This window comes from Mya arenaria, chromosome 2 (genome assembly GCF_026914265.1).
Source record: "Mya arenaria isolate MELC-2E11 chromosome 2, ASM2691426v1".
In the NCBI taxonomy this organism is placed as follows: Eukaryota; Metazoa; Mollusca; class Bivalvia; order Myida; family Myidae; genus Mya; species Mya arenaria.
The window spans coordinates 6278535-6300251 of NC_069123.1; the positions used below are offsets into that span (position 1 = coordinate 6278535).

The 21717-nt window shown below is 36.4% G+C and overlaps 2 protein-coding genes across 2 annotated transcripts in view; one reads left to right on the forward strand and one right to left on the reverse strand.

Annotated features, from left to right (window-relative positions):
• The first annotated feature begins 206 nt into the window (after positions 1-206).
• LOC128245889 (turripeptide Ici9.1-like) lies at positions 207-1366 on the forward strand. Its single transcript, XM_052964112.1, has 3 exons — positions 207-292; positions 435-530; positions 1208-1366. Exons 1-3 carry the CDS (start codon positions 244-246, stop codon positions 1318-1320), a joined length of 258 nt encoding a protein of 85 aa, XP_052820072.1. The 5' UTR covers positions 207-243; the 3' UTR covers positions 1321-1366.
• Positions 1367-8014: 6648 nt separating this feature from the next.
• Positions 8015-21717, reverse strand: part of LOC128219318 (uncharacterized) — a 29055-nt gene continuing 15352 nt past the window's right edge. The window contains exons 2-10 of the mRNA XM_052927130.1: positions 21563-21683; positions 18395-18720; positions 16155-16390; positions 15236-15451; positions 14900-15020; positions 12969-13265; positions 12432-12456; positions 11344-11368; positions 8015-9352 (exon numbers count right to left, since the gene is read on the reverse strand). Of these exons, the coding sequence (XP_052783090.1) occupies positions 9059-9352; positions 11344-11368; positions 12432-12456; positions 12969-13265; positions 14900-15020; positions 15236-15451; positions 16155-16390; positions 18395-18720; positions 21563-21683 (1661 nt within the window). The 3' untranslated portion in view covers positions 8015-9058. The remainder of the gene's footprint in view (positions 9353-11343; positions 11369-12431; positions 12457-12968; positions 13266-14899; positions 15021-15235; positions 15452-16154; positions 16391-18394; positions 18721-21562; positions 21684-21717) is intronic.

Here is a 21717-nt window from a genome sequence, read left to right on the forward strand (position 1 = left end):
TGCTATACTCTGCCTGTTTATTTTTAATTTTTAATTGTTTTTTACAAAATGATAAATTTGGAAAATGGTCATAGAGATATGTATTCCAAATCCTGAAATCGGAACAGAATATAGGAGTTCAAATTTTCATAAAAGAACCGCAAATTAGCACACTGATAAGATAGTTCAACATTTCAACATACTATGATTATATTTACAGACAGAATTTTAACATTCGTATTATCACAGAAGAGTGCAGACAACATGTTTTCCGCCGTCGTTGGAGTTATTTTGATGGTTTTACTGACATCAGGTTCGTCATGTTAATTAAGTATAAAGTATATTATTCAAACACGCGTTGTATTCGGTATTTTTTCAGAACAGAAACGATGATGGTCATCATACATATTTCACAAATCTATAAAAATTTTACACATGTATATCTGCATTTTCAGTGGTTCACACTGCACCTATTAAGCGCCAAGACTTCTGTCCGCTTGTTTGTCCTAAGATCTATGACCCCAGGTGTGGTTCTGACGGCAAAACATATGGTAAATCAATATTGGAATTCTTAAAGCTGCACTCTCACAGATTTACCGTTTTTACAACTTTTTCAATTTTTGTCTTGGAATAGGTCAATTTTTTCGTAAATATACAATATATAAGCAGCGATATATAAGACTAATGGCAAAAAATAAGATCGCAGTTTTTCATATATACGTTCGTAAATTAATGATTAATGGCGAAAAGCGTAAATAAAGCTTTAAGAAAAATGCAAACAACAATCACTTGTTTCCATGCATTTTCAAAAATTGGCTCGTTCCAAGACAAAAATAAAGAAATTGTCAATACGTTCAATCTGTGAGAGTGCAGCTTTAACAAATCATCATTAGAATGAAACACAAATCTAGGCTGTTACTGTGTATAATTGTGTCCATATCTAAATGTGCCTGTATAGAATGCGGCCAACACCAAATACGTCTTGACAAGTTCACATGGTACCAGTAGCTCCCTAGATTCTGTTTGAATATAACCTTATCGCGAGCAATGTAATCTGTACTATTTAGTACCGTTTAATCAGGACATTTACTTCTTTGACATTTAACGGTCAGGTATTTCTCGCTCTGATCCAATACAATAATGTATTTTATTATAATTATTTTTCGTTTTGAACCTCTCTAGAGTGAACGCTATATCAGTCTAAATTTGGTTTGCTTGCAATTTCCAGATAACCAGTGTTACTTTCAACGCGCTGAATGTATGAACCTTTACTCTCTTACACTTGCGCATATTGGACCATGCGAAGGTGACACAACCTCTTCCGATTTAGTTGCTAACTAACTTTGTATTCAAACAGTACTGTTTCATTAAAAAAACTGCGTTGTTATTGATTTTCTTGAGCCGTATTAATATTAAACCTCAAAGTCACACATTTCAACTCCAAAATTGACTTTGAACACATTCTATTTTTTTTATTTTTCGTTCTAACTTTTCATCCAATCTATTCGTGTACATTAAAGTGACACTCTCCTTCAAAATCAATACATACACATGTAAAACAAACATAAATTTTGAGTGTTACACCCTCAACTACTTACTACGAAAGGCATTTATGGAAAAAAATAATTACTTTTAACAATATTATAACTGTGTATTTAAAAGCTGTAAACGCAAAAATATTTAAATGATTGGTGAATGCTAAAAGATTTACTGCGATTTACTATGGTCTCACAAGGTAGATAGATATACCTTGTTTTCTGCACATTTCATTTAAATTAAACTCGTTATTCTTCATAAGAGGCATTGTTTTTCGTCATTTGTTCATCCTTTTTGATATATTAAAACAATTGTATTAAATGTGTTAAATCTTATTTGGGAGTAATTGTGCATCTTTAATACACCATTTTCTCCCACCTCAGACTAGTGGAGCCAAAAATTTGGCCATGCTGAAAATTTTGCCAACGGGCAAAGATTAAACAAGTACCCGTATGTAACTTCTTTTTTTTACTGTCTTCACACAATTACCTCCCTTGTTGAAGATCGTCGTCTGTAGCATTATGGAAGTCTTATCTTGTGGCAATATTTAAAATTCAAATTAATTATTTCTCGCTTCAAATGGCAGCATAAAAATGTTTTTTACGCTGCATTCAAGAAATAATGTTGCACTTTCATCAGAACTATTTAAAGAACGATTTTACTATTTACGTAAGACGGAATCACTACGCGCATATCCATGACAACCACGCAATATCACATATCTATACGCATTTATTTTCACTAAGCACAAAAGAGTTCCAACGAAAAAAACATATTTTTACTTAATTTTGTTTAACTGAAGTGGGAGAAAAAGTATCTACGATAGTCGTTCGTGTAAGATAGGTTCATCCCAACCCTCGCGCATGGTGTTCTGCGGACACTCGGTAAACCTCTACACCATACACTCGGGTTGGTATCACCCTATCTTACACCCTCGGTCATGGAAGATACTTTTAATTATGCACTCTTGGCCATGGAATATACTTATAACCTTACACTCGCGGCCATGGAAGATACTTATAATCTTACACTCGCGGCCATGGAAGATACTTATAATCTTACACTCGCGGCCATGGAATATACTTATAACCTTACACTCGCGGCCATGGAAGATACTTATAATCTTACACTCGTGGCCATGGAATATACTTATAACCTTACACTCGCGGCCATGGAAGATACTTATAATCTTACACTCGTGGCCATGGAATATACTTATAACCTTACACTCGCGGCCATGGAAGATACTCATATTCTAATTCAGTTTCATACTCTCGGCGTGCAATTATGGTTTTCGTAAGATTTAACTTGGAAAATGCAATTCACCACTAAGTTAAAAGTTTAACTTCTATAGTTGTTTGATGGATGGGGGTGATGGTTGAGGAGTGGTGGTAGGGACAATGTTTAACCTATCAATGATGTCAATATGCTTCTAAATGATACGTCTGCTTTCAAATGTGTCTTTACTTTATGTGCACTTTTGAAAACACTTATCCGAATTCAAAATGTCCGAAACTATGCGTCGTTGACATTCAAAGAAAACGTCCAAATCATATTTTGAAATGTTAAATCAGTAAAACACAGATATGTGCACAAAAACTAAATATGATAGCTGTTATTTATTGCAAATACATATACTGAACAGTCATATCCTGATTCCATATAGTAATAGCTAATATATGGAGAGAGAAAAAAGAATCTGAAACAGAAAATAATCACGAACAATACAAACCATGAAATGTAGTACCAAACACAAACTTACACAATTTCAAAGAAAGCGTAGCAGAAAACTATATAGCCAGAATAAAAGAATTAACTATAAACAGTGTAACTGATTTTCATTTTGTTAGAAACTGTTTCAACAAATCCACAGTTTATAAAACCGATATAAAACCAAAACTAGTTTACTAAGTCATCTATCTTTAATACTTATACATAATGACGAACTATTCCAAAGAAGGCCTATCCATTTATGCATCAGTCAATTATAACCACGCCTTCCGGCTAGGTCCTGTGGTATAACGGGGATAGCGGGTGAAATGGGCCGTTGTTTTACCTTTCAGATGCCCCGCAGTGCCGAGTGAATGCGGTGGTTTTGTTTACACTCCGAAAATAGCGGAGAAAGGGCCTTACCTAGATATCCCTGGGGTGCAGGGTATTGGGCGGGGATTTTTCCAGCAGTTTTTCGTCGCAGGGCGGGGATTTGCCCGGTATTGGCTGGACCGAAAGTCAAAGTCCCCGCTATTTTCCGGACCTGGGGGTGGGGGTGGGGGGGGGGGGCTGTGGTTACAATTGACTGGTGCATTACAAAGTTGTACTAGAGTCAAAACATAATGTTCACTGTTTATGATAAACTCAGCCTTGATTAAACTATTTTGTACACATAGAGAATATGTCAAAGTAGTTGCTAATGATTTGTTTTGCCCCACCGATCGTCTAGGAACATAACAATCTTAATTTCCATTTATACTCCAATGATCTAACCAACTTTCTTTTAACTTTACTGGATATAAGGGGGATGTACTACTCGAAAATCAAAACCGTAAAACAATAGTACATTCCCTTTACAGAAAATCCTTAAAAACCGTCTGATGTGCTTGAAAATATCGATTTCGATGATAATGCGGGGGATAGCGGGGGAAATGGGCCTGGTTTTTACCTTCCAGCTGGTCCCGCAGTGCTGAGTGAATGCGATGGTTTTGTTTTCGCCCGAAAAAAAAACGGGGAATGAACCTTACCTAGGGGGGATTAGGTGGGGATTTTACCAGCAGTTTATCACCGCAGGGCGGGGACTTTACCTGGGATTCGCTGGACCAAAAGTCAAAGTCCCCGCTATTCCCCGGACATAGGGGTGGGAGTGGGGCGTGGTAACAATTGACTGGTACTTAACCTTGACTAAGATCAAATTTAAATAGTACGAGTCTTCAAATCTTCGGAAGTATTTGTTTCCCCATAATTGCTCGTCATAACCTTACCATGTTGTGTTTTTGGCTAAATCGGAATCACCTTGTCGCGTCCGTCCGTAAGTCCGTCCGGTCTGCTTTTCTCCATTACTCCATACGTTTTTGAGATATTGACCTTAAACTTCACACACATATTGAATGTGTTGAGGAAAAGGACAAAAGGAACATACTTTTGTGTATGGAACTTTTCGAGTTATTGCCTTATGTTAATTTGTATACATACTTTTTTACTTCTCTCCTATGGGCATTCGTGTTTTAAGCATAGGCCTAAAAATATACATTTGGTACGGGTTACCCGACCCTTCCTACGAAATAGGCGCCGACCCTACCGTTTTTATAGTCAGCTTGTTAAAAAAATATATAAATTGTTTTTTCGAAGTGCATTTGAAAATGAAAAATATTCTGCATTGCAATCAGATGGTGCTAAGAAATCGGATGACCATAAATAACTTTAAATAACAAAATTTCAGCTCCTTTTTATTTCAATGTAGCTTTGGGTGATCAACAAAACCCTTAAAAAGGACTAAAATGTATAAATAATAACATTAAAATAAAAACAAGATCTTAAAGGGCAAGAGTTATACTAACTTATATGTAAGTAGTTAGTTGATCTGTTGAAAGACTAATTCGTGAGAACTGTTTAACCATATTTTCCCTATACAACACTAAAGGCACTTTAGCTACACTGGATTTCTCGAAAGTTGGCAATGGATCTAAATTGTCAATGATTGGCTTTAGGTCTGGAAAAAAATGAAAAATAAATAAATGGATAAGTTTGTTTTAATATGTAGTTTAAAAACCTTGAACGCTTTATAAAGAAGATTACGTCAACACCATTCTCCAATGATGAAAAAATACATTCTTATATAAAAAAAAATAAGAAAAAATAAAACTACCCTACCTATTTTTGAGGATGCAGCCCTAACCAAACCATTTTTAGGCCATACATTGAACATTATTAAAGGTTTTGACTTTTAAACTCGATATACAGATAAAACGCATTGAGAAAAAGTGCAATGCAAATATAACTCAGGCTGCAGTATGTTTAAAGTTATTGCCCTCTGAATTTTCATACAGTCGAAACCCGTTGGCTCGAATTCGCTTGGCTCGAAATCTTCATTGGCTCGAACAAGGTGTAAAATACCGATTTCTTCATACTGAAGGTAAAAGTTCCCGCTTGGCTCGAACTTTCTGAGGCTTGAGGTATTTTCGCCGGTCCATGTGAGTTCGAGCAAACGGGGTTTGTCTGTACTCTTTCTGTCCGGGGCAAAGCTTGAACAACCGTGAGGTATTGACTTCAAACTTCGCATACAGATATATCTCATTTAGGAGTAGTGCAACCATGGAGCTGAATTATATTTTGAGTTTTTGCTTTTTGATAATTTTTAAATGCGAAAAATACTTTGTGTATAGTATTTTTAGAGTTTTTGCCCTCTACTTTTTATACTTTTCTCCAACGCGAAATCTTGTGAGGAGCAGCAATTGAAAGTATTTGAGGTATTGGCTTTAAACTTTACAAACAGATGAATAACTCCTTTAGGAGAAGTGCAGTGCACATGAACCATAACCCTAGCTGCAGTATCATTTTACTTTCTGCCCTTTGTTTATTTGCATATTTAATTTTCATCCGGAGCATAACTGAAGGTATTAACTTCAATCTGTACATACGCATGTATCTCAATGAGAGACGTGCAGTGCACAGTTACTTTTACTACGGGTGCATTCTTTTTAATTATTGCCTTTTGTTATTTGTCATACTTATTTTTGTCAACTTCAATTTTCATATACTGATAGATCTCATTTAGTAGAAGTGAAGTGCACAATTGATCATAACTCTTGGGGCCGTTTTCGGTAATTGCTCAATTATAATACTTTGTTGTACGGACGTAACGTTCACTGGTGATACGCGTAAGCGTCACGTCGGAAACTGACGTTGCGAACAAAAAAACGTTGTTATCATGCATGTTTACGTTTATTACCGTTTCCTTTGCAAATTATGGACATGCATAACATAAATACATTCATAACAATATTGAAAAAAAGAGTAATTATCATGTTTCCATTGCGGTCCTTGAAATGTAGTGCAGTGCGACATAGGAATATATACATACATTACAATATGCATGTATATTTAAACGAAGATTATCACAACAAAACATTAAGAAATTCATAAGAGTATAAAACAAATTTAAAATATGATGGGTTATGAAATATATATAATTGTCACAGATTACTAGGGACATTATATAAATCCAATATATTACTGTAAAAATACTTGTACCTGTACCAAAGTGAAAAATACATGTAAATAATAAAGATATACATCTCAAGTTGAAAAAATACCTTGCTTTGATTCTCCGTTCCTCAGCATCAATCGCCTTGCGTATTCGTCTTTGATGTCGTTCAGAGTAGCCCATGATGTTACTTGCATCTAATTTTATAAAAATGGAAATGCATGTATATGAAGCAACAGGTTCGTGGTTATTGAATGTACATTTGTCCCGCGGACATGTAAGGATGCATTTAATAGGAGATTTAAATTGTATAGATGTTCGGTATAACTGTCCGTAATAAACTTTGAGACACACAATTCATTTTTATGTAGAATATCCTTAAATCAGCGTAAATAATTCAGCCTCAACATGATAAAATGATTATTACGGATTTGCGAACAACATTAGCCAGCCAGCCAGTTCGAAAACGCGCGGTCTGTTTTGCAGTAGATTCAACACTATCATTCAAAGCCCTTGATCTTACGGTTAACATTTACCATAGCTATTTATATAAGGAAGTAACCAAATAGACTGATTTTACTAATGTACATTTTCCCAAAAATAACAACAAGTCTACAAGTATTACATTACAAAACGGTTGTCTACTTTTGTCAGATGTATCACCAGTGAACGTTACGTCGTGGCGAAGTTGATACTGTTCTTAGTTCGACGTGGGATATGACAGCCTGTGACTGCTCTTATTCTACTATGTCTTTCCTCCCGTCACACCTTTACAAATTTCAACAATGTTTCATTTTTGATACATATTGTTTTAAAATTCTGTTTTATTTATAGAACTCACTTTGTCTAAGTGAGTGGGACCTCGGAAAACACTTCGAGATAACTAATATTCTATATTACCGGAATACAAAAAGTGTATAACAAACCGAAAAAAAGAACGAAAAAAGTTCGACATAACCATCTTGATAACAGATTTGGACACGGCGAGTTTCGACTGTTTATACATAAAACACCATTTTCGTATTTTGTTATCCCTCATACCCAAATTTGGTTGTAAAAAAAGTGTTACCAGTGAGTTCGAAATTGTGCATTTTGGGCGTGTTTTATTACTTTTGCTCCTATGTTAATACGAAGGTAACTTGGAAGATTTAAGAGGGGGGCTTACGCCGGCACCCCCCCCCTCCTGGAACCGCTAGTGATGTGCATGATCATTGGCATCAAATGAATGCACAGGCTCTTGGATGTGTCTATTACATGCACTATTACAAAGTTGTTTTTTACATTTTGTGTTTTATTATTTCAACACATATAATATTGGTTCACAAGCAATTATACATATGATTTATATGTTAACATAAATATACACCATCAGTTCATAATATAAACATGAAAAACATAGATAGTTTAACGAAAATTGCTTTATATCTTTTTTGCAATATGGTGCATGTCATATCTCGAAGACGATCGTTTATTCGCCACAAAATAAGTACATGTGTCAAACAGATGCATCAGAATCAGAATATATTTCACGAAATATTCCTGAATTAAAGTAGCACCACAAATGTATCTTGATAATCTTCCGCCGATGCAAATGCAGACCTTACAATCCTTAAACTGCCTTAAACACTCCAATTTTAACACTTGTCCGAAACCAAACTATCCGAAAACCAAGCGTGGCCGACATTCTACGTAAAGGCTAAAATCATGTTTTTAATTGTTCATCTCCTGCTTCGTCGAAGGCACTGATGGCGATGTTACTACGATTGTAAGGGGAAACTTTAACCGAAAGACAAATATAACATATCACAAAGATGAAAAAACACCAAAGAGTATAATTGTTAATAATTGCAAAGATATATACTGAACACGCAATTACCCCATATATAGTAACAGCTGATATTTGGAGAGAAAAACAAGAACAATTTGAAACAAATAATAATTACGAAACAATACAAGACCCGATTATTGTCTCATTAAATATGGTACACTTCGCTTATTTACAAAGAAAGCGTAGCAGAAAACTATATTGTTAGTGTCGAAAGCCTTTGTTCACACGTTTGATGAAAAAAAATTGAAGCGTGTTCACTGTTAATTTCTTATTTTTTACAAAAAAGGCAAATTTAGTGTTATTTTGGATTTTAATTGAACTTGATATTATATAAAAAAAAATAATGGCAAATTTTGTGTGACTGACTTATTATTGAAATAAATATGAAATCAAAACTGAAAGTACAGACTTTGGGTTAAACCTGATTTCCAATCATGAACAGAGTTATAATTTAAGTCTTTGATAGTGTCAACATTGTTTTAACTTTAACTTGCAGTGCACATTGCGCGCTTATTAGACTATTTCTTTGACTTATCCGAACTCGAACTCGGGCTAGAACTTGAGCCTCCCGCCTGGGAAGAGCTTGAGCTAGCCGCGGGCGAATCTAGAAGTTTATCAAGATCCGTGAGTGCTGTGGGGTCCTGTCCGGGAAATCGAGGTGTCGACGAGTTCTGTGTTGTCGGTTCGACGAAATCGACGATAGTATAGTCGTCGTCTCTTTTATCCGGTCGAGTTCCGCTTATTGCGCGCGCATGTTCAGTGTAGCTGCTACGATACGGGTACGAATATTTGTCTTCTCCTAACGTTATCCTCTGAAAAAAATCACGCATTGCACTGCATTATTGCATATAAGCTTACCAATTTCTTCAATAATTTTGTCTTAATGCACCAGTCAATTGTAACCATGCCCCACACCCATGTCCGGGGAAATATCGGGGAAAGCCGGGGAAATGGGCCGTGTTTTTACCTTCCAGGTGACTTCGCAGTGCCGGGTGAATGTGGTGGTTTCGTCTTCGCGCCAAAATAGCGGGGAATGGGTGTAGCAGGGTCCCTGGGGCGCGAGAGGGCATATGGCGGGGATTTTACCAGCAGTTCGCCACCGAAGGACGGGGATTTTACCCGGGCTTGGCTGGACCGAAAGTCAAAGTCCCCGCTATTACCCGGACCTGGGGGCCGTGGCTACAATTGACTAGTGCATAACGACACTGATTTATAGTTGCCCAGTCGAATAACTCAACTAAAATAGTACAGTCGAACCCCGTTGGCTCGAACTCGCTTAGCTCGATTTCTCGTTGACTCAAAGTGGATGAAAAGTACCGACTTCTTTATACTGAAGGTAAACATTCCCGCTTAGCTCCAACTCCCCGAGGCTCGAGGTATTTTCGTCGGTCCCTGTTAGTTCGAGCCAACGGGGTTCGACTGTATAAACAAACAACCCAGACGAAGCATGCTGACCAGCATAACATACAGCCCATTTTCATAAGTTAAAACAAGGGAGCATACCCAATTAATGTACGTCATTTTCCTTATTTAAATACCTAACTAGTTATATGGTATACTTTTTTGTTAATGCCAAACATTCTTAATCTCAAAATACCGAACACTATGTTCAATCTTTTATGCAAAACATTTCTATTAAAATATTTCAATTGATTATGAAAAGTTTAGGATAATGACTGAATTAGGAAACGACTAAAGACGTTTTTATGAAGACCGGCCCTGTACCATGTACTAAGTTTCCGTGACTAAATATCTCATTTTAAAGCTACGCACACGATTTCAATAAAGATAATTTAATTCTGCACGTGGAAATCATGCGATAGATGCGTTTCCTCGAGTGACAGAAGGATTACATTAGCTAAGGATCAAGAATATGTGGATTTTAAAAAAACAAACTAGACGATATAAATTTGCAAAAATAATATCTGAAATCGAATACACGAAAATCTATTGGTGATGAACAATCTTTATATAAGCGATGTCAGAAGAATGCAATTACTAAGACAGACTGGGACCGCTCAAATGGCACTTGTTTATGCCTTGTGTATGCAGTGTTAAACGTTTACATGTCAGCTACAACAAACAAAAAGAAGTGCCAAAGAGTTCGACAATGTTAAGAAGATCTTGACTGAACAGTATTTGAACGGTGAGTGAAATTTTGCTTATCACAGTAAAACCATTTAAGCAACGAGTGTAGTGCGCCAGTTAAGAATATTGTTTAAGAACTATCACGGTGAATGCGGCGTATTCACTACTTACTTAAAGGTTCAAATACAAGCAATTTAAACACATTGAGCCGATTTTTCAGATCATTGTTAAAGTTAACAATGGTATTTGTTAAAGTTAACAATGGTATTTGTTAAAGTTAACAATGGTATTTGTTAAAGTTAACAATGGTATTTACGATATCGTTGTTAACGTTTGGATGTGAAATATTTCATGATTTGCTCATATGTTTAAATTAAACAGGTTATGTTGTAATAGTTGTCTCAAATATTAGAAATGCTGCCGATCACAAGACTTGAAGTGTATCTATTAAACTTCCAGAGCAGTAAAGATTTCAAAGTTAACAACGAAAATTTTAACAAAGATCTGAACAACAAAACCCAAATTCAGTATACAATTTATTAGCTCCTACTTGTCTTTGAGTCGGGAAGAAAACAAAAGGCATCTAAATCGTGTGGCTCTACACTACTTGCCATATCTACTAACTTTTGCACGATGCATCATTTCCATACTGTGAAAAATCAATTTGGTGAACTTATTATGTTTTGTTTACTATTTGAATTTCTGTAATACTTACGTTTACTTGTAGGTCATCTCCGTCCCTGAAAATAAATACAAGTGGATATAAGATTTAATATGTATCTAAAATTTGAATAATGCATACATTTAATATAAATGTTAATTTTTCAATCAAAAAGCTCTAGTTACATAAACATGCAGAATGAAAATTAAATTTCATGCACCAATTACCATTAATTGAAAAGGGTACAACGCGTTATGCACATTCCAAACGCAGTATTCAAGCCCAGGGGTGGTATTCAATATTAAACTCAGGTCAATCTTATGGTCATACATCTTTGACTTCATTCACTTTTTTGGTAAATTATTAATAACAAGTAATCCGATTAGCTACATCGATCTTAGATCCAATCATATCAACATCGCGAAATGTTTTATCCTCAAAGTACGTCACTTCCGGTAAATGACGCAACTCTTCTGGGCCAATGATTCGATAAATTGAAAGGGTGTATACCACCTCAGAATCCATAACTGTTTTTATTAACTTATTTATTGTGTTTGAAATTTTTACCATTTGGCTATATTTTAGTCTTTTTGTCAAAACATACAGAGCCCCCCCCCCCCCGCCAAATTCAACATAGTATTACGTTGGCAATGAACTTTAAAAAGATCAAAACAGATACTACATAGGAGACATACATGTATGGAATATCACACAAGTACAAATCTGCCGAATTCCACCAATACAACAAGTTAAGATCGAAATGATGTATTTGGTACTAGTGTATGCATAAAATGAAGACCAGTCGAACCCCGTTGGCTCGAACTCGTTTTGCTCGAACTGGATGCGTATGACGCATTTCTGTCAACTGAAGGTGAGAATTCCCGCTTGGCTCGAAATTTCCGAGGCTCGAGGTATTTTTGCCGGTCCCTAGAAGTTCAAGCCAACGGGGTTCGACTGTATTTAAAATTCCGCTCTACAAATAGAACTAGAAAATTCCGAAAGGACATTCGCAATAATCGCATTACAGTAAGCATGCAACAAATACCATGTACCATATTTGTGGTTTATATATTTGCATAATAATAAATCCAAAAAAATAATTGATAAAACTATTTTAACTGATGTTTTATTTAAATACGTACCATTCGGAGTCTTGCATAGGTTTTCCTGAAACCATTAATTAGACTAGTTACAAAAGATGCATAGCTTTAATTCCAAATTTCATAATGTATACTAATTTAAGTCATACTACGAATGTGCTGTCATCCGTACATGCACATGCAAGTAATGTTTTATTTATAAGCAGAAGTTACAAATTTGTGCTAAAATGCCAAACCCAAATCACAAAGAGGCAAGAGCGACATCACTAAGTTATTTGATTACATTTACTTTTATGAGTGGTCTAAATTATATCTTGTCTAGTGAGAAAACTATATTTTCCAAGTTTTTCAAAACTAAAGTATTTCAGTGAATCAGCAGCCAGTCGTTATTGATATCAATTAAGTGAAGCGGTAAGTTTAAACAGTGGCTGGCCCACATAGTGGGTAGTTTACACAATATAATGAAGACCACTAATAAATTCAAAGATTGTTAGTCTGTACCAACACAAAACAAAAATGGTTATGGGATTGTGTGATGGTACATACTTACAACATTACAAAATTAAAAAAAATACAAACCATCACTGCGGATAACTGTAACGTTTCCATAGTCATATGTCTTTGAAGTGGCATAGGTTGGCGATTGTTGGCTTGTGTACATAATTCTCGGCGAATTCTCGCTGCTTGTGTAAACCCTCGAATCGGCACCACTCGTGTAAACTCGGGATCCACTCGTGTACCCTTGTCTGTCTCCGTTAGTGTAGTAATCTCCTCCGTCGCCGCTGATCGTGTACACTCGGGATTCTCCGGAAGTGTACGTTCGTGGCGCCGAGCTGTGTTTGACGTACTGGCGGTCATAGCTTTGGAATGATGAATCTGGAATATTTATTTCAAGACATGTAAGAATATCTTTTTGAAATAAGTTCATAATTCAAAACCATTTTATTTACCTATTTGTTAGAAACACAAACTCGTTACTTTCGACGACAGTCTTCTATTTAATTTGAAATTCAACCTTAAGTACTTTAAATTTCCTACACTCAACTATATTGTTATTGAACTTCTTAAAACACAATCATGCAATACGAAGGAATTTACTACTGTAGCAGGAATATGAGCCCGCAAACAGTACATGTATGGATGCTAGCAGGAATATGAGCCCGCAAACAGTACATGTATGGATGCTAGCAGGAATATGAGCCCGCAAACAGTACATGTATGGATGCTAGCAGGAATATGAGCCCGCAAACAGTACATGTATGGATGCTAGCAGGAATATGAGCCCGCAAACAGTACATGTATGGATGCTAGCAGGAATACGAGCCCGCAAACTGTACATGTATGGATGCTAGCAAGAATACGAGCCCGCAAACTGTACATGTACGAGCGCGCAAACAGTACATGTATGGATGCTAGCAGGAATACGAGCCCGCAAACAGTACATGTATGGATGCTTACTTTTATCTTTGATGTGTTCAAACGGACTTTTCGAAGCCACCGATGAGACAGCATCTACTTCACCTTAGATAAAACTTTAAATATGCCTAGTGCCTTCATTCCTTAAAGGGGCTAGACACCAGATGGTTCTAAAATCGGCAAATACATTCTTTCCACCAATCAAGCCTAGAATTGTTAATTTGAAATAGTCAGAGGCTGATAATACATCATTAAAATATTAAACGCACCACTCATGTTGATGTCTCATCTGTGTTTCCCAGTTTAAATCATATTTGTTTATGTTTACAGATAAATATACCGACGCTATTTTTAAACTTACTGGAATTTACGTGGTAGACAATCTCAGTAAGTTTCGATTTGGAAAAATGTGCAAAACTGCTGAAGATGAATGTGTTGTAGGCGATATGATACACCCGTAGGTAATATTCAATGTGTTGTACACAACGATGTCAATTTTATATCTGTTTTGACAAATTTCCGTTTTGTTTATTGCAATTGTACCATCTGGTGTCAAGCGCCTTTAAAACGTAATTATAGAACGTCTTTTAAACGTCATCGTATTTAGCTCTCAAAACATTACTGCTCTGGCCCGAATTTCTCGAAAGTTCTTAAATCTATTATAATAGGATAAAGCTAAACTCACTTTTTTGTTTTTCAATAATTTGTGTAATATTTAATTCGTAAAGAGTTATCGAATATACTTAAGATAGGAACAATCTTTATGATAATTACCAAAAAACATGTTTCGTTTATTAAAATTCAATAAAAGTATGTATTTTGGCAAGTTGAAATAAGCATCTTAAGCCGGTTAAGCTTAAGAAGTTTCGAGAAATTGGGGCCTGGAAGTTAAATGGATACACTGCTGCAATTCTAATGTATTTGTCTGCGTCATGCCACTTGTGATTTGTTATAGGAGAAACTCATTAAATATTTTACGTTCAAAAGATAACAACGATATTGTTAATCACGTTGTTAATCTTCACAAAGTTTTGAACAGTCGGCCCTTATCATGTATAACGTGTAATTAACTATAACATTTAGTACTATTTTACCTGATTCAATTCTATGCGCGGTCTGGTTAGGCGCGGCAGAGTATTGCACGTGGTAAACGTTCCCCGGGATCACATCCGGTTGTCGAGGAGCGGGCGGGGCAGGCCTTTCAATGTGGATCACCTAAGTATCACAAATTAATTGAAAAAGCCTGTTGTTCATTGTTTAAACATTTTACAATATCATCTACGTCATCGACACAAATCACAGCAAAAACAACAATGCCACTTTCATCAATATCAGCGACAACAACAATATCATCAACATTTTGATCACCAATAGTATTATACAGTTGTATCAATATTTGGTCCAAATCAATCTATGTAATGGCTTCAAACCTGTTTTTGTGGCGGTGGGTGCGTCACCACGACGCGTTTTGCGGCCGGACGCTCCGCGTAAGACGTCAATGTTGGCGGAAGTAGGTATTTCTTGGAGAAAGGAGTCCGGATAGCCATGAAGTGAGATTTTGTAAAATACAGGCGCTTGTCGTTTCCACTTCCGTTCACTGCGGTTGGAAGAGGATGGCGGTTAACATTGGGGGCAGACCTGGATCGCTGTAAAAGAGTGTTTAGTGCAAACATTATCAATCACATCTTCATACGCTCATAAATAAATGATAAATAGTTCCAAAAAAGTAGTGCACCAAAAACTGTTGTAACACAGCTGTTATCTTAATAAACACTGATAGAAATAGCAGCGGTTTGTTCAAAGGGCGGCTTGATTGAAAGCATGCATCATTGTTAAAAATGCTGAAATGAAAATTGTTGATGTGAGAATACAGTTATAATTAAAACCATTACAACACTCGGCAAGTCAAGGAAAAGTATTTTACATGGAACATTTGAGATATTCCCGTGGATTAATTCAAAATTCATCAGTATAACAAACAAAATATCAGTTTAACGTAACGTTAAATGCTGTTATGGAGTTGCTGTTGAAGCATTGCTCTTTATACTCATCCTGCGCAATAGTAAGGTCTATCGTTATAGTATCGAACACTCTTTAGGTTTACAAGATAATGAAAGTGCAAACGTCCTGTGACAATGGCAAGCGATCATTGCATACCGTCGAACCCCGTTGGCTCGAACTCGCTTGGCTCGAATTCCCGTTGGCTCGAACTGGATGTAAAAGACCGACTTCTTTGTACTGAATGTTAGCATTCCCGCTTGGCTCGAACTCCCAAAGACTCGAGGTATTTTTGGCGGTCCCTAGAAGTTCGAGCCAACGGGGTTCAAATAAACTTTTAAAAAGCCTCACCTTTACAAGATATTGGAATTGAGAATTATGCGAGTTCTGATGGCCATGGTGACCATCTGCATACACGAAAGTCCGTGCCCGGGAACGCCCCCTTTCGTAACCTGGAGACAAGCGCGCGGGTGACACTGATCGCATCGTCGTAGTTGGACGCTGTGTCTTTGTGACGAAACGTCCGGATCCCGTATGGTATGAGCTTTCGGGAACCAGATTTGTTGTGGACTGTGTCATCCGCCACTCTGAAACGGATTAAGCAAACATTTTGTACAGTATGGTATTGACAATAATTTGTGATTTTTAAAACTATTGCTCTAAATACAAATATACAGAACGACCTATCAATGTGTTCGAGCGCTTTGATATATCATTATTTTACCAACTGATATTCGTTTTTAATTACTGTTTAATATCGAAACATTTTCCCTTTAAAATATTTCTCTTTTAAAAGCAACTAAAAATATTATCTTTCTAAATCGGGTTAATCAAGTTAAATTAAGTATCAAAACAAGTATGTTGCTCCTTAGCATTTTTTGTAAACCAATCAACCGTGAAATGCACGGATGCTGAACACATGAACATACTACGGAGAAGAAATACACCTCGTTCGATACAGATGAACATATGATTTCACATTTAATTAGCATATTGATAGGAAACTACATTCTTACAAGTTTAGTCATTTATTGTTTTGATAATAATTTGGCAACGCCTTGATGAGTACGCAACCGGTTGAACATATTTCAACATTTTTAAAGCTGCACTCTCACAGATTGATTGTTTTGACAATAGTTTTATATTTTGTCTTGGAATGAGCATTTTTGGCATAAATATCTTGAAATCTTTGATATAAGACTGCTGACAAAAGAGAAGATCCCAGTTTTCATATTTACGTTTGAAAATTGATGTTTTATGGCTAAAAGCGTTACTAACGCTTTAAGGAAAATAAATTTTTGACAGTTTACCAAACAATTGAGATCTGTTCTATTATAAGTTATCTTATATGACTGAATTGGAGGCACTTTTGCCAAATGAGCTGATTCTGGGGAGACACAAAACAAAAAAGGGTCACAACTTTCAATTTTTGACAGTGAAGCTTTTCAGATTGTACCAACGAAACTATTTTTGTTACAAACTCTCAGTGCATGTTTCCAAATGAATGGCGTACATAATACTCATTTATGAGTTATAGTATTAGTGTTATTAATTTTATGTATGCTTTTGTAAACAACCCTCAAGTTTCGGGTGTTCTTGATGTTTATATCAATAATACAAGGAAAAACTACAAGGACAAGCCCAGTGTGTGTATACCACGTGATAAATTGCGTCATAAATGCTACGTTGGAAGGCAATATTTTGCTTCGACTGAAGACTTAAAACAATGATAACTTTTCATTTTCTTTACCATTTTAAATGACACATAGCGCAGTCTATGCAGCTTACGGAGTCCCGCCTTCGGTCTTTTACCAAATTTTGATTGAGAGTTTAGTTTCTTATAACACTTCGACAAACCTTTTCACGATACGACCGTCTGACGGAGCACTGTCAAAACATTGTTTGGGAAACAGGTTTGTCGAAGTGTTTGATGAAACTAATCACCTTATCAAACTCCTGTTATAAAACAAAGGTGGGGCTCTTTAAGCCGCATAGACTGGCATTTGTTTCATTTAAACTGGTGAAGTAAGCAAAAAGTTATCTTTGATTTAAGTCTTTATTTTAAGCAAAATATTGCCTTCCGACGTAGCATACATGACGTACTTTATCACGTGGTATACACATACTGAAGCCCAGTAGTATAGCATTCAAATATTAACTGTGTGTTGGAAGGAGTAAAAGCTGCACTCTCACAGATTGAACGTTTTGACAACTGTTTTATTTTTGTTTTAAGCAATTTATGCGGAAGTGCAAGGAAACCAGTGATATAAGACTGCTGACAAAATCGGATTGCAGATTTTCACATTGAAGTTAAAAAATGTTGTTTTAAGCAGTTTTCTTAAACCGTTAGTAACGCTTTTAGCCATAAAACAATAATTTTCGAACGGAAATATGAAAATCTGCGATCTGATCTCTTGTCAGCAGGCTTATATCACTGATTTGCAGATATACTCATAACTTGGCTCATTCCAAGATAACAAATAAAAACCTCACACTTTTTCCAACATTCATGAACAATAACAAATGAACGGTATAACAAGTTCTCAACTTATGGCGACTACCGTTAACCAATCAATTCTATTGATACAAACCATTATATTTCTGTGCTTTTTCGGCCACCATGTTGTTGAGAAAAACTTCGTCTACGTTGTCGTCACTGTCGCTTATCACTGCTGACGCTTCCTGGACCTCGGTTTCGCCAGAGCGCGCGCTCACGGGCGTTTCCCTGGTAACGAATTGGGATACCTCGCTTTTCTTCGTTGTTGAATGGTTAGAATGATGTTGTAGTGGATATGTTTGCGGAATGATCGGCAAGGTTGGCTTTTCGGCAGATTTCCTATGCTGGTGCTCCTTCAAAATAATTTTGACCTGCGCTAGTTTCTCTTGACGCCGCTTGTTGTCTTTACGTCGCTGACGTCTGAAATCAAAGAAACGCTCACACTTTTTTAACAGTCCCATTCTTGTGAGAATTGTAAACAGTATCCATTATTATGAAAACTCTAAACAAAATATGTTGCACGTTAAAATAAGATTAAGAGTTGTTTTTTACACTTTTTATGACCAAATATATCCTATTTATCCAAATATTTTACATAAACATTCATGTATTTGCCTATTGGTGTGTTCTTCACGAAAGACAAATCAACATTAAATGCAGGTTCGTCTGTGTGGTGATTTTTGTTCAAAACTAAACATGTTTGAACTAAATCCTCATAACATTGTATTTAACATTGTATTGAAACACACACCAGGCTAGGTCAATCACACTTATTATCGTGTACTTTAAAAAAAGCTTACGGGATTGTGGACGTAATTCCCGTGGTTCAATTGTTACACATCCTAATCCTTTGAAATTCTCGATGTTACAACTCTAGCTAACGATCATTAAGTTTTCGAATTATGTATAATAGCATTATGGCCGGTGGCTCAGCTTTTCAGTAACATAGTTTATGGAATTTAAAAGAGTATACACATTGTATTTGTACCGTTTGTTTTTGCAGGATAAACTTAGATTCGATAAAAAAAAGCAATTTATGTTTTCATGTATAACCCCCCTCCACCGAAACAGCTATTTGTGCTATCACCCCCCCCCCCCCCCATTATAGAATTTAGCACTTTCGGACAATGGTAAGTAGCGTAAATTTCACGTTAAAAACACTAACTTAAAACTAAGCTAAAATGCATACCCATTGAGTCGATTGTTTGGAAATTTGTTAAAGTTCACAACGTGATTAATGACATCGTTGTTAACTGATAAACGTGAACTATTCGATGATGTGCTCACATATTTAAATATGAACAAGTTCAGCTGAAATGCCTGTCCCACATCTTGTTGGAAACATAGTAGATCAGAAGTGTATCTTTTGAAGTTCAAGAGCATTTATATTAATTTAACAATTTGAAAGTTAACAATGATGACGTTAACAGCATTGTTAACTTCAACAAAATTCTGAGCAACAATAAGCAGCAATTTCTCGTTAAAAATACATAAAATTGAGATAAAATTCATAAATTGTTAAAACAAACAGCTACAAATTACTTACATGGTGCGCTTAATAGTTAGCCCAAAGTCCTAAAATTCCTAAAATATTGTCTCCTAGTAAAACCACCCTTTTGAGACAAAGAATTATTAATGATTATTATTATCATAGTTTTACATCATATCAAAAAACGAGTATGTATGCATGACGCGGCATGACGCAGACAAATACATTAAAAACATTATAATATATGAGTATTACATCAATAGACGCACTATAAGTTAACCATTGCGGAACAAATTCCATTTAAAATGTGATTCGCAATTTACGATGCAATTATGTTCGCCCAGTCTCCTACACACCCCGTAAAAGGCCAACTCAAAAATGTTGGTGTTTGATTAAAATTGCTTTATACAAATAATGCACCAGTCAATTGTAACCACGGCCCCCATGTCCGGAGGTATACCGGGGATAGCCGGGAAAATGGGTCGTGTTTTTTTCCTTCCAGGTGGCCCCGAAGTTCCGGTTGAATGCGGTTGGTTTTGTCTTCGCGAAAAAAACACGAGGAATGAGCCTATATATTGATTGCTATTAGTCATTCAGTTAAACTGCTAAATTGAAATTACTACGCGATGTACTTGCAGCGTAGTTAAAGTGTATCGATTTCTGACATTGTGAACCGTCCATAAACATCCGAGGCTGTTTTTTATAAAAATGGCCGAGGTGTTCCGAATGCGTGTGCTCGTTCGGACAATATGGTCTATTTACGTTGTGTTCCTTTAATGTCTAGTAAATTATCAGATTTCTTCGAATGGATGCCTTACCAAACGGGATGTAACGATCTTACCAGTATTTACTAGTTTAAACTGGATTGAACAATAGCAATATTTTAGTTTAAGGTGTGGAGCTACTGATAGTGGGTGTGCCTGGGACCATTTGCAAGTGGTACAAGTAAAGTGAATCTGCATAGGTTTATGCACCAGTCAATTGTAACCACGCCTCCCCCAGGTCCGGGGTAAAAGCTGGGACTTTGAATTTCGGTCCGTCCAATCCCGGGTAAAATCCTCGCCAAATGGGACACAGTGCTGGTAAAATCCCCGCAAAACGCCTCGCACCCCCCTGGACATACTAGGTAAGGCCCATTCCCCGCTTTTTTCGGCACGGAAAACCCCCATCGCACTCGGCATTGCAGAGCCATGTGGAAGGTAAAAACACGGCCTACTTCCCCCACTATCCCCGGTATAAGCCCGGACCTGGGAGGGAGGGGGGCGTGGTTACAATTTACTGGTGCATCATGCGCACTATATTGAGTCTGAAACCATGGATAACGGAAATGACTTATACCAATACCGTTTTGAAGAGAAGAAAGCTTAGATAAATATTTGTTAAAAAACTACGCTTATTATTCGTTGCGGACTCAAATAACCTCGTTTAAACTTACCCAGACTCACTTTACGTATTCCCATCTCAAATTAACTATACGCTTTATTAATTGTTTCCTTATTTCGCTTCATCGTGTACACGTGGATTACATTTATGGTCATATAATTTATTAAGAGCTTCAATAAAGCTCTGGAAATGTATGTAAAATACTCGTTTTTTTCTTTTTATTTTCCTGCTTTTCGTTCGAGATACGTCCTCATTTTGCTGTATTTGAGACAGTATTAAATGAAATTAGACCCACATAATGCGTTCATAAATAATCCATTTATGGTTTGTGCTGGTACTGATACGTTAATATATATATTAAATATCCCGTATATTATGGGGAACATTTACCTGACGTAATAGCAGGTGGCGGAGAGAATCAAAACGACCCCTAGAAATGAACACACACAGGAAAGGGCGATTATCGCATCCAAGGAAACGGGTGGCCGGTCACCTTCTGCTAACACAAAGTCTGGAAACAAAAAGATTGTATTTAGTATTAATAT

Coding starts and splice junctions, on each gene's coding strand:
- LOC128245889 (XM_052964112.1), top strand. CDS start 244: ATGTTTTCCGCCGTCGTTGGAGTTATTTTGATGGTTTTACTGACATCA. Junction 293..434: donor GATGGTTTTACTGACATCAG/GTTCGTCATGTT, acceptor CTGCATTTTCAG/TGGTTCACACTGCACCTATT. Junction 531..1,207: donor TTCTGACGGCAAAACATATG/GTAAATCAATAT, acceptor TGCAATTTCCAG/ATAACCAGTGTTACTTTCAA.